The following is a 13014-nucleotide window of genomic DNA, read 5'->3' on the forward strand; positions in this document are numbered from 1 at the left end:
GGGCCGGAATTGATGCAAATGCCCATCTCGGCAGTAGCGTCGAAGCAAATTGTACATAGCTAGAAAGAAAAAGAGCAAAATAAAGCCGACACTCCGGGCGCCTTTCCAAATGCAAGATCCTGTCTCCCAGACAGCCTGACCTGACTTTTCGTGGTAAAATGGTCATGAGTTTGAAGCATTGAATTCGTTTCGCGCCGCCTTGAATTTCTTCGACACCACTTCACAAGCAGCGACCATGTCTAACAGGCCTTTTCTGAGTGCGTCGACTGCTGTTGTCTCGGTATCCTCTAATTTGGGTCAGAATTGGGTGTGTTCAAGGATGGCAATACCATGAGAAGGAATCACTCACCCCAAGTCTGGATCCGGATGTTCATTTTGGTCTCGGAAGGGTGTGGGATGGTATAACCACAGAATTCCACATCGGGGCTGTCAAGATCAGTCCATGTTATAGTCAAGAATTTCTCAGCGGTTTACGGAGACCATACTTCTTGTTAACAAAATACCGCAGGGCATTGCCCATCGTGTGATCTTCTTTCTCGAATTGGAATGATGCAGCGTGCGAGGATGCACCAGGAAGCTATAGCACCGAGGGTATCAGAATCATAGGTCAAAGACCTTGTTTTTTTCAAATAAGAACCCGCCTCCCTGAAAAAGAATTTCCGTTCGCCTCTAGACTTACCACGACCAACTTCTTGACACCGCGCAACAGCAAGTCCTCGACATACTCGGGATCGTTCACTGGGTCTTCTTCAACCTCAGTCTCGGTCACATCATCTTCTGGAACCTCTGCCATTTTTGATCTGAGTAGACGGTTTTCTCGAACAAATGCTTGTGAAAGACGGTTGTCGGCGGGATAAAGAGGCGACAATTGATATAAAATCTTCAAGGTCTCGGAACAGGTCTAGCTGCCAAGAAACATCCAGAGGCAATTGCCCAATCAGGAATAGACCAGACTAGCGAGGCTGCAGTGAATTCCAGTGGAATGTACCGAGTAAACGATGAGCTCCAACACCTCGGCGTCTTTTCTTCAAATTTACTGCCTTGTCGAGGATCTACTACTGTTGATGGTATGTTTGACGAACGAGAACAACATTGTTTCCCAACATTTGTCGCCATACGTAATGGCTTCGGCCGAAAAGTCCAGTGGCGACACAGTTGGAGATCTTTGAGATCGCATAGAAACAAAGCAAACGAAATATGAGCAAATGGTCCGACAGTGGTCTCATACCATGAAGACGCTGCCTTTGACTGTTGTCGGTCCACCTACAGACCCGCAAATACAGCCACAGTGGTGTCTCCCAGAAGGGAAGTCTCACTCAAAGTGCAAGGGTCGCTTGGGATGCGCAGGTGCTGCAGCGAACAAATCTATGAGCTTCTGTGCAACGCAGTGTCATGAATTCCCTCCTCACCACCAATTCAGAGAGTAAGCGGTAGGGCTAGATGGGTGTCAAGACTTGTTTCAATGCGAGCTTTCATCAAGGAAGCATGACGACCGCCGCGGCCGTGGACCATCAGACATAGGCGATCCGGCAAGACGTCCTTTTCAAGCCACATTGAATGGACCAACCCAGAGCTGGCACGAAACGCTCACAGTCATGGGCCGCTGTGCAAGGAAGCACCAGGGATTTAGATCAGACGTGAAAAGCCACCATGAGACTTGTCCTGTATATGGTGAAGAAGTGACCGCCCGGGAGATATGGCCCTTTCCAAGCAAGGTCTCATAAATGGTCGCAATGGCTTTTTTCCTGGCAAGGACACATGTTGATAAGGCGATCTTGATTGCCCTATCCTTTGGACTTTCACAGTACGCCAGCAGCTGCACTTGTGACCTGGTAAAAAGCTTGGTGCTGTTTCTTGCTCATGGTAGTGCTCTCCAGACATTGCTGTTGCGAGAACGCCGACGCATGAGAACGTACCGAGGCATGAAGAAGGGAAAGGTAAGGTGGAGGATCCCTTTTCCGATGATGCTTGCAGGTATTAGAAGCTGCAAATAGACATCCATAACGGGCGTCTTCGAAGCAATGGCGTCAGTAAACTAGCGATCAAGGTGGGACAACAAGGATGTCTTATCGAGGGCTTCTCCAGTGTCTGTGCCACGCGACACACGCGGGAAACGCAATAAATCCACTCTTGTGTTGACACAAGCTGCACAATATGATAGTCCTGTCAAGTTTCAACGATAACATGATCTCGAGCGACCGTTCCTAAACCCGAAGCGAGACAAGGAGGCTGCTTGGCCGCCAAAAACAGTCATTAGCCTTGTGCGGGCGTTTCAAGGCACCTCGTCATTCGCTGATCTGGGCGCCACGATTGGCTTCCCTCGTGGCGTTCAGGTAGGGGCAGTTGGAATTGGACAATACGACGGCTGAAACTAGCGAGATGTGAGACCACCGGTGGCCCGTGGGAGAAAAGATGCCCAATTATGAAATGGCTGGCCTTCGGAAGATGGGAAGTTTTTGACACAAGTCATGTAGGACAATGATCACGGGGACCTTTTTCTCGCAACAATAATGCTGAAGGTGTGCAGGACCAAGAGCGTGCTCTGACAAGTGCCACTCAAATCTTGGAGACCTCCATTAAGATCCATCGTGGTGGCTGTCGCTCTTTGTTCAGCCGTAGCACGATCGACCACTAGAGGCGTTTCACCATCATCTTCTGATTCACTAGGGAATCCTTTCTCCGCGCAGTGGCCTATTTCTGGTAAAATTAGTTATGGTATGGAGTGGCCCGTTCTGGATATTCAGGTGTCGGACCCCCATGGCACTGAGCAGTTGAATGTGCTACTGGGAATGAAACTTCTGCGGCTGCTGCTAGGCTCCGGTTGAGAAGCTATTGAGCCTGTCGATGCATCTGGAAAATGGAAAATGCAGCCTGAGTAACCTTCGCTTCGAACTCAGAAAGCTAGAATACTCATGAGGCCTCTAGTCCCCATCAAATGTAGCCTAGGGCCTGTTTGGCGGGCGGTAAGCTGCATGTCCTCCTCTGAATTGAGCGATGGTCCACATCCTTGCTGGGGACTTGGATCCGATTGCAACGTGTGACATGCATTCGTCAGAGGCTGATGTTGGACCTAATGCTGCTCGTGTGAATCCGAACTTCCGGATCCCTTCCTAGATCAGTTGGCGCTCGCTCGAGTCTCTCCTCTTTGCGACCAAGATGTGACAAAACCGGTCGGGATAGCATTCGCAACTCGAGGTCGAGATCGTTTGCGTCCACTACTCAAACGTGAGTTCTGCGGGGGACCGGTGCGAAAGCCAAACAGTGAAAGGCGACCAAACCCACAAACTTGAAGCCCATGGCAACAATAAATGTTGACGCAAAACTTCGGGATATGAAACACGATTTGCCGCACGGGGGGGCAAAACGAGAGGCCCCAGGAGCGCGAAGCAAGCCTTTAAGCTTAGTCTCTGAGTCGAATGAGATCGCTTAGCTGTCGTATCCGAGAGGTTCCCGCGTGTGTTAGCTGACTAGAGGACGAACTAGTGAAGTCCGAAACATGAACGGGTTTGGATGGAGCCATGGGTGGCAGCAGGATGGGGGAAGTGAATATCTCGATTTGATCGTTGGCCGAGTCAGAGCACGAGCAAAGTCATAGGGCCATCAGGCCGCAGAGGCCGATGATGGAAGGGGAGTGACCCAGAGTGAATCAGGCTACATCGTAGGCTCTGCTGGGCGCGCCCTAAACTCACAGGTTTGGTGCTGGTGGGTGCTGCGTGTCAGATGCATGTCCCCTGGAAAGGCCCTCGATGGCGCCCATGAAACTTCTGGTTATTCATCGCTAGCCCAGACTCGGCTTAACGGCCACAATCTGCGCAGACACATGGCAGGTGGAAGAGAAGCTCTGACAGTTGGTTCTTGGAACCCCAGTGCCACCGCAGCCCACCGCAGCCCACCCAGAGCCACCCAGAGCCACCCGGGGCCAGTGGGAGCCACTCCTGGACGTTGTCCCCTGGCTCAGGCGGGTGGACCTAACCTGAGTCGAGGCTAGGGGCTTGGATCTCATCTGTTCCACACCCCGATTCTGAATCCCTAGGGTGAACCCAACGAGACTCGCGAGACTCGACCAGTGTCTTGTCTCTCGTTTGCGGGTGTCCTTGGGGGCCCTTGGAGCCCTCCTTGGGTCCTCCTGGAGTTCTGCGCGTTCCATTTGCTCTCCCTTCCCCTCCCTGCGCCGCCCACCTTTTCCCATTTCCATCTCCCAATTGCACTTGTGCTCGTATCCTTTCCTTTTCCCCCTTCCCTCTTTCATCCGTCGCCTACATCTGCGAGGTCTGTTTTCAACACGACCTAGCCGCTCGTTGCTTGCTCATCCCGTTCCCTACCATTCCGCCTCACAAAACATCTCAAGTCGCCTCTCGATCTTTTTGTCGCCGTCACGGTCGTTCGCTACTCTCAGGGTTGTGCTCGGCTTGCCGTCAAATCGCCGCCATCTATCTCGCGCTGCTTGCTGGCGAGGCCATTCGTTTAGCGTCCAATTATAATTTTTTCGGCCCGTCTCCGACGCCTTCACAATCGACAATAGGCAAGGAAGCTTGAAGCTACGAGTCTTTATCACTGAGAAGAAGAGCTGGCTCACTGCTGTTCTGAAGAGGATATCTGTGCGACTTGAGTGCTCAGGCCCCTCTGCACCCAGTTTCAGACGGTCGGCCTCGTCATGTCGACTGCTGTAGCTCCAGCAGCAATTGCTGCGCTCCCACCCCTCGACCGAAATCCGAGCCCTAGAACATATCCGCCGTTGGCTCCTTCGAGTAATTCGCACCCAAAGGACAGGAATGCAGATATGGTGATGGTCTCCGAAATGAGTGGTGGCATGAATCCCAACGAGAGGACACCCTCGGACGGGAAAAGGTCCCCCAGATCGTAAGTTGCTTCGAAACCCACGTTCCATGCCACGAGAGAGCTGATTATCTTCCCACCAAGCAGTAGGAGCGCCGGAAATCCAAAGATTATTGTGAAGAAAGAGCCACCGACCTCTCCTTCGCTCCAGGCGAGCACTCGCCACCGCCCAAAGAAGTTGGATTTGAATACAAATACCTCAATCTCGACCGGCCTGAATTCGCGGCCTTCTGCAACACCACTGACTGCAAGGGATGGTCTGGTCTTGCATGATGTCGGGTTGGCCTGTTTGTCACCTGGTTTCCAAACCCAAGATCCTGCCATGCGAGAACAGCTCGAACGAAGCATATCTGTGCGAGACCAACAACGATCAATCATCCAGGCAAGACTCCTTAAGTCGGCTCGCGGCGATGCACCAGAGTCAGGAAAGAATGGCGAAGCGCCCGGCCCAACATCCAGCAAGAGCACCGTGGCGGGTTCGAAGAAGAGACCACCACCAGGTCTATCGATTGTTCCTCCTCCCGCTGAGCGATTTGCCAATGAAAGGGTCATACAGTCTGCACCATTGAACCAGACTTTCACCGGTCGGCACGACCCTGCTCCTGTCTCGAGGCAGGTTAACAATCAACCGCACAACCTGGCACAAAACTCACATATCCATCACGTCCCTGCCATACAGACCACCAACCGGTTGCCCCCTATTGCCGATGTCTTTGGGGCTAACGAGCTCCATCCTGGTCCTGGTCGACCACCTTTTCTCCATGCAAACTCAACTCCATCTCAAAGCCACGGTCCTCCTCTGCCATCGCCAGGATTCCCTCCGCAAACAGCTCACCCGACCTCCCAGCCTCAGTCGCACAATTTCGATCGACCTAGGGAGTACCGATCGGCAGAGGAAGCTGTGCACGAAATGACCGGGGGGCGAGAGGACCTCTTGCCGAAAATTGTTCACTATGGTGGTCATCAACCCCCAACTCCTCCTTCGCCTCGCGCTGGACACAAAGACAGTCTCACTCCACACAAGTATCAACCTAGCATGCAGTCCACAAGCAGGAGGAGAAGCCGCAACGAGTATGAGGACGGTAGCAGTCCACCGCTCGGCTCGGGTCCGGAGCGAATTCGTTATAACGGACCTTTCGGGGAGGGAAGGGACAGCCCGGCGACACAGCGAGCAAAGAAGGAGGAATTCTTGAGTCTGTGCTCGAGAGCCTGGGACCTGTTCCACTCCTGAGTCGCAGCCACAGGTCGTCGCTCTCATGTTCTTGTTGGTACACAAAACATATCCCAGCTCTTCTTGGGCGACGGCGCTTCACGGCGTAATGAGACAGTTATCTTTTGCTCTGTGGGATCTTGGGACTGCCGAGGATTGTGGGAAACATTTGCGGCGCTTTTCTGGGATTTTTGTTGATGAAATTTCAAAAGGAGGCAACTGCGTAATGATGAACAAGGACTGGCTGGACTGGGACTATTGCTTAATACCAATTATCGACTTCAGATCACAACGAAACGGGTGGGATGGTTGAACTGGGAAGTTGTGGTGGGCGCCAAAGGTCTCCCAGGTACCAAGGACAGGTTGATGATGATGCATTTTCACTCTTGCTTACGTTCGGGATGTGTAGGATGGGTTGGAAGGGAGGACGAATTGGTAGTGCACAGATTCGCTAGGCTTGGGAAATGGGAAATTTAGCCACCTTGAATGGTGCTCAAGTTGAATCGTATGTTCCTTCTGAGCGGTGATTCCCTGCGAGGCCCTTTTGAATTGACATACAGGAGAATCTCGCCGGCCGCAAGGAAACCTGGAAGTGTGGATGTCGGATGCCATGCCGAGCCTTGCGCGAGAAGGTGATACGGAAGACGTTGAGCTTGAAGGTTGATTCCTTTTCTCCAACTCGGATTTGGAGAAAAGCGTCTAACCCCGCCACTGACCACGAGGCTGAAGAGTCCTTTCTCCAACTACACATTCTTACGGTACCTCCCGAGGCCTCTTAACGACCGTTTAAAAAACAAAGACTCGGAGTTGTTCGCGCATGGAGCCAGCCCAGCTTCCTCGGTGCTCTCTTTTAACCCATACTTTCCGCTTCTATGATTTTCCTTTTTGAATGCTTGCAGGGGAAAATAGGGCAAGGGCAAGAGTAACAATAGGTCTCGTACAGCTAATCAGACGTACGAGCCGGGGCTGGAGGACGCTGTCATCTGCGCCGTCACCACCACCGCCATCGTCTATTGCCAGTTCGAGAGGGGTTCACCATACGCAAGGTTCTTTTGGACCTCGATCTATAAGCCACTTGTCTGGCAGTGAGATTGCAACTTGCCCGGTTAGTTTTGCCAGGACACTCCATATACGCAGCGGCGGCAGCACCCCCACCACCAAGCACACCCATTATTGCGCTCTCAGCACTGCAGCCCCGTCCAGAATGCGTGCTCAAGTCCTACAACGGTTCAATGAACCGTACACCTTCACGACCGAGCACCCTGCGCCGGCTCCGCCGAAGGGACATGAACTCCTCATCCACGTCAAGGCGGCCTCGTACTGCCACACGGACGCCGTCTTTGTGAGTGGTGCCATGTCGCAAGACCTGCCGCGCATCGGCTCTCACGAGTTTGCCGGCGTCGTGGAGCAGATCGGCCCCGACGCACAGAAGATCGCCGAGGCAAAGGGGCTGAAGGTCGGTAGCTTGGTAGGTGTTCCCGGGAGAGCGTTCAACCCGTGCGGCCAGTGTAAGGAGTGCACGGAGAATGGTGGGGATATGAAAGGGTACGGGGTCTGGTGTACGAAAGCGGGCAATCTGGGGATGACCAAAGACGGCGGGTTCCAGGAGTGGTGTCTGGTGGATGTCCGGCAGGTTGCCCGCGTGCCCGAGGGAGGAAGCATGCGGGCGGTGGATATTGCGCCGTTGATGTGCGCGGGAGTCACGGTTTGGAATTCCCTCGAGGCGGCCGGCGTGGATCCTACCGCGGGGAAGGAACATGGCCAAGGCAAATACGTTGCGATTCTGGGAGCAGGGGGTGGATTGGGACATCTGGGCGTGCAGTTTGCGGCCAAGCTGGGGTGGAACGTTGTCGCCGTCGACACGACGCCCGCCATGGGAATGCTGAAGAACGTGATTGAGGAACTTGGAGAGGACGGCAAGAGAGTTACGACGGTGGATGCGTTGAAGGAATCGGTGGATGACGCGAAGAAGCGCATCTTCGGCGAGCCCGAAAAAGGTCTAGAGGGCGAAAAGGGTTGCGACTCGTCCATCATCCTCCCTGAATCGCAGGCCGCCTTTGATTTTGGCATGGGCGTGTTGAGAAACCACGGCACTTGTGTGGCCGTGAGTTTCCCCAAAGACGGGTGGAGGTTCAAGCCCGGCGATCTGGTGTTCCGACACATCAAGCTGGTCGGCGTCTTGACTGGAAGGAACCGACAGTTGCAGGCCATGGTCGATTTCGCTGCCAAAAACGGTGTCAGGGCAAAGATCAGGACGTATGCGCTGGAAAACTTGAATGAGTTGGTCGAGGACTATCACCGGGGCGTGGGTGGGAAGCTGGTCGTAGATATGGAGATGAAACCATAGTCACATCAAACATGGTACAACTGCATCTTCGTCACTTTCCTCGTCGCTATCGCTCACGTCTGACCCTGGGCATATCCCTCGCTTCTTTGGCCTTTTCCCTCTTCCTTCGTCTCTTCTCTGCCTTGTCCCGCCCTTTCTTGCCCAGACTTTGCAATCTCTCCTCCTTGGCAAGCCTCTTGATGTCAGCCTCCTTCAAATAGTAAGGCTTTGACTTCTGTCCGGTCCGGAGCGCCTCCTTTTCTTTTTCTTTGTGTCTTTTCTGGATCTCTTTTTCGCGTTGGTGCGCCTCTGCATTGCGGATTTTTGATTCCAGGGACATGACTTGTCGCTTCAGATCGGCAACAACGTCGGGATCCTTTGCCTTTTTGATTTGAGCCTTGAGCTGGAGAACCTCGTCGGCTTGATATGTGGATAAGAAAGAATAGTTCTTGTTCGCCTTCTCGGTGGCGTTTATACCTCGATTTGCGGACATGACTGTAGGGTCGAAGCGAGGATCTCGCGCTTTCAACGCTGGGGATGGCTCGAATATGATTCTCTTTCGCGAGACCGGTTTGCGCGCCGATTCAACGGTAGGGGCGTGTTTTGAGGTTCTCTTGGGTGCATTGATCCGTGCCTCCTTGGCTCTTTTTCGCGTATCGAAGGATTCTGCTCGGTTCGCCTCCCGCTGATCTGATAAGGGCTCTTCCAAGCTCTCCGCAAGTTTTCGTTTCCGAGGTTTGGGATCGAAGGTTTCCTGGGCTTTGGCTAGAACACCGAAGCTGATGTCACCCAGAGGGGCTTCTTCGCCTGCTTCTGACCCGGATGATAGAGCGGTGTCCTGAGAATTGTTAGCATAGTAAAAAGAACCTTGTCGCCTACATCGGTATACTTCATCTTCAGACCGCGGGTCGCCTCCCGCAGAGGCGTCACTCTCTGACTGCGTTTGACTGTTCGAATCCTGGTCAGAAGCCTCTAGCTCCTCTTCCTCTTCCTCGTCATGCCTCAGTTGGATAGGCTGCTCTAGGAATCGTCCTGAAGCCATTGAATCCACCAAGGGTAATTGATGTACCAGCGCAGTGATTCTTCAATTGCAACCCCACGACGGACTTTTTCTGTGAAATGCGCGGAAAATAGGCAGCGGCAGATCGACAACCTTAAAGCCCGATAAAGTTGAGGACTGCGCCATACGCAAAATAGAATGAGAGCACAACTTTTGTCTGTGCCTGTCTTTCAGAAAAAACATCCTCACCATCATCTACGCTTTCGTCCTACCCGCTACTGGGCTCTCCCTCGAAAGCATTCGAGGTGCGCGCAGTCTGGCGTTGCGCATAGGGAGCACCAGCAGTCTCTGTCGCAGATCGCATCCAAGAGTCTGCCTCACCTCCAAACTCCCACTTCACTTTCGCCGCCCACTAACTCTTCTCCCAGTGGCAGCACGACCCTCACCGTTTCCAACCCTCTCTACACCCTCCGTCATCATCTCTACATACAACCAGATTGCTCAACATGGGTAAGAGTCGAGGCGACCGATACCGGTCGAACAATGGTCAACTGCCTGGCCCCCCGGATGCAGTCCCTCAGGAGTCTCAGTCACGGATTGTAGGCGCATATGAATCCTACAGGCCAGATGGAGGCGCGTATGATTCCTACAGACCAGACAGATTCGCGCAAATTCGACAAGGTGACTACTTTGACTGCTATAATCAATACAGAATTGACATTTACAACGCAGTGGATTCGTGGAGATCCTACAGAAACGACGACTCGACTTTACAGAGTGCCGGATACTACCAGTCCGCCTACCATGGCAGTGCTGGCAACCCTCAGCACCAAATGTATCCTCCCGCAACAGCGAGACTCGGTGTTGGCTCCTCTGCGGCTCAAGCCTCCCAAGTTCAACCGTCTTACTATACTCCATATCAACCTCTAAGGTCAGTCCATAACTACGCTCGATATCCTACATATCGAGTTGACAAGCCATACAGAGTATCGGATGGTACTCGTGAGAGGTATATCGTCCAACAGGCTCAAAACATATTACCAATAGCTCAGCCGCATAATACCCCTCGATATCAGCTCCGACAGAGACGGCCAGAGCAGATTGCTCCGTATAGCACTGCAGCTGCGGCCAAACGTGGACAGGTTGAGACTACCGCGATTCCCGCAATTTCTCGACGCGATCGATGGACTCCCGAAGTGAAGCCTCCTCCCGCCCCGATAGCAACCGAAGAGTACAAGAGTCAAGCAGCGCTACCGCCAGCCCTGAGACAGACACCACAAAAGCTTCTAGTTATTCTCGACCTCAACGGCACACTCCTTGTGAGACCTTCGCATCATCGTCCTAAGTACATAATTGTCAGACCTGGTGTCCGACAGTTGTTAGATTACCTGTTCCAGAATCATGTCGTCATGGTCTACTCGTCTGCGAAGCCCGAGAACTGTGCGGCCATGGTAAATCAGTTCTTCCATCCAACCCAACGGAGTGCAATGGCAGGTGTCTGGGCCAGAGATAAACTGGGGTTGAACAAACTGCAGTACGACACCAAAGTCCAAGTGTACAAAAAGCTCGAGCCGATTTGGGAAGACGAGACAATCAGAAAGAAGGCGGGACCTGGCCAGAAATGGGATCAGAGTAATACCGTCCTCGTTGACGATAGCCAACTTAAAGCTCTAGGCCAACCCCATAATCTGTTGCAGATCCCGGAGTTTTTCAACAATGCGCCCAAAACAGGAGGTCAAGCCCTCTTGAACTGGCAGCGGGAGCAAGAACAGATCGTATATTCTATCCAGCAAAAGTTGGAAGAACTCAAATGGCAGGTCGATGTATCCAGGACGATTCGAGAATGGCAGACAGGCAAGCGACAAGCACCGGGTGTGGTCGACGAGACAGTAGACCAAAAGGCTCTTCAAGGTACTCAGGACCGAGACCTATCCCCTACACCGAGTATCGGTTCGCCTGCGCCAAGTGTTGGTGAGCGTGAAGCTTCACTCTCGCTACAACTGCAAACGCCAGAGGCTTCCGTCCTGTCTGACGCGGAGGTCTCGAGTCTATACGAGCCAGATGGAGGTGTCAAGATCGCAGCTGAGTCCACCGCTCTAGATGCTCTAGATGAACTAGAAAAAGAGATCGACCGCAGTCTGAATCTCAATCAGAAACAGAAGAGCCAAGATACAGACCCGACCGTCAGTTCGGCGACCGCTACCACTGGCGTCCAAGACCAAGATCAACGACGAAGTGAGTCACCCATCGACGAGAGTGTCTGGGCTGACATTCTCAGAGGCCGTGGGGACGACGCCGGGCACGTCGACAAAAGTGTCCAAAAAACAACGCAAGCGAGAGATCAAGGCAGCCGCGAGAAAAAGACGCCAGGCCAAAAAGCTAGCGCGGACCAAGAAGGCAAAAGCCAACAACGCCAACGCAGGAAGAGAGGCCGACGTGGAGCAAAAGAGTCGGAATCCTTGAAAGATGTCCCGCCAACTCCAGAGAGTATGGACGCCTGAAAGTATCAATGACCGTCGCGAAATTGAGGATTGATGGTCGATATTATCAGTTTTGCTGACTGGCTGATGGCCACAGATCACGTTTCAACATGGGTCAGCCTGTATTGAACAACACCCTCGTGCTTGGTCGATCGTGAAGGGACATATCGCGCAATGTCGGATAGTCGTACATTCCGTCGTGGAATGGCGATGCTCAATGCCTGTTTATTTGCTTGCTTGTCTGTTTGTTCGGGTGGTAGACTTCAAGGAGAGCTGCTCATTGCCGAGCTGAATCTTGATGCCGTCCCAGACGCACAATCACCCGACTTTGCTCTGTCTACGGGGCTGAAACTCATGGCGCAATTTGACGTTATGTAAGGGGGAGGGGACTGTATCATTCGGTAGAAATGCTGGATGATCACGGTTCGCAGGACAGAATCAGCGTCCTCTTGTGGGGGTTGTTTCGTCAGGTCAAAGTTCAAGGTACACGTAGAGAAAAGGGTGCTGGTGCAGAAGATTGATGCACACACAGCCTTTCATACATGCTTTGCCCGTTAGATTTTGCTCTTGTCCCCGCTGCCTTCCTTCACCACCCCGACCTAGCAAGGAAAAAGTAATGTAGGCGAACGAGGTAGGGTTAAGGAGGGAGCGCGACAGGGAATTTCCTTTCCTACTTCCCGCCCACGCCATCGCCATCGCCTTGGCCGCCGGAGCCCTTCTTCTGCCTCTGCACCCGCTCTTCAGCCGCAATCCTGCGCTCCACCATCTCCCTGACCTCCCTCTCCTCCTCCCACGCCCTGCGACTCCTGTCCATCGCCCTCCTCTGCCTCCGAATCCCCTCGTTGAAGTCCCCGACGCTCTTTTCCGCAAAGATACACCCGCCCAGGATCATGGCGCTGATCTGCAAAAACACCTTGAACTGGATCGTCAGTCCGCGGTACACGGGCGTGTAGCGGTTGAGTAAGAAGTGGGAGGCGAAGGAGATGGTGCCGAAGCGGAGCGCGCCTGACGCAAACCCTTGCGCGGCGACTTGGGAGAGTTGCGGCGGAGGGAGGGCGTCGGTTATGTAGCTGGGAGGTGGCATTATTTCCTGTTGAGCGTCGCGAAACAGTGTATTCACGGTGTAGAGCCTCAGGGATGGGAACAGGGAAGAGAGAGAAGA

At 53.2% G+C, this 13014-nt stretch overlaps 6 protein-coding genes across 6 annotated transcripts; 3 read left to right on the forward strand and 3 right to left on the reverse strand.

Annotated features, from left to right (window-relative positions):
- Positions 1-162: 162 nt before the first annotated feature.
- Z520_10556 (uncharacterized protein) lies at positions 163-793 on the reverse strand (the record flags this gene model as incomplete). The annotated part of the gene is made up of 4 exons (XM_016781048.1): positions 163-287; positions 350-426; positions 486-577; positions 680-793. The coding sequence occupies 4 exons, from the start codon at positions 791-793 to the stop codon at positions 163-165; spliced, it is 408 nt and encodes a 135-aa protein (XP_016627773.1).
- Positions 794-4654: 3861 nt separating this feature from the next.
- On the forward strand, positions 4655-6067 carry Z520_10557 (uncharacterized protein; the record flags this gene model as incomplete). The annotated part of the gene is made up of 2 exons (XM_016781049.1): positions 4655-4860; positions 4921-6067. The coding sequence occupies 2 exons, from the start codon at positions 4655-4657 to the stop codon at positions 6065-6067; spliced, it is 1353 nt and encodes a 450-aa protein (XP_016627774.1).
- A 1183-nt stretch (positions 6068-7250) lies between these two features.
- On the forward strand, positions 7251-8393 carry Z520_10558 (uncharacterized protein; the record flags this gene model as incomplete). Its single annotated transcript, XM_016781050.1, has 1 exon — positions 7251-8393. The coding sequence occupies one exon, from the start codon at positions 7251-7253 to the stop codon at positions 8391-8393; it is 1143 nt and encodes a 380-aa protein (XP_016627775.1).
- A 46-nt stretch (positions 8394-8439) lies between these two features.
- On the reverse strand, positions 8440-9414 carry Z520_10559 (uncharacterized protein; the record flags this gene model as incomplete). The annotated part of the gene is made up of 2 exons (XM_016781051.1): positions 8440-9210; positions 9262-9414. 2 exons carry the CDS (start codon positions 9412-9414, stop codon positions 8440-8442), a joined length of 924 nt encoding a protein of 307 aa, XP_016627776.1.
- A 464-nt stretch (positions 9415-9878) lies between these two features.
- On the forward strand, positions 9879-11873 carry Z520_10560 (uncharacterized protein; the record flags this gene model as incomplete). The annotated part of the gene is made up of 1 exon (XM_016781052.1): positions 9879-11873. The coding sequence occupies one exon, from the start codon at positions 9879-9881 to the stop codon at positions 11871-11873; it is 1995 nt and encodes a 664-aa protein (XP_016627777.1).
- A 649-nt stretch (positions 11874-12522) lies between these two features.
- On the reverse strand, positions 12523-12936 carry Z520_10561 (uncharacterized protein; the record flags this gene model as incomplete). Its single annotated transcript, XM_016781053.1, has 1 exon — positions 12523-12936. The coding sequence occupies one exon, from the start codon at positions 12934-12936 to the stop codon at positions 12523-12525; it is 414 nt and encodes a 137-aa protein (XP_016627778.1).
- Between the last annotated feature and the right edge of the window lie 78 nt (positions 12937-13014).

This window comes from Fonsecaea multimorphosa, assembly GCF_000836435.1.
Source record: "Fonsecaea multimorphosa CBS 102226 unplaced genomic scaffold supercont1.31, whole genome shotgun sequence".
NCBI classification, from domain to species: domain Eukaryota; kingdom Fungi; phylum Ascomycota; class Eurotiomycetes; order Chaetothyriales; family Herpotrichiellaceae; genus Fonsecaea; species Fonsecaea multimorphosa.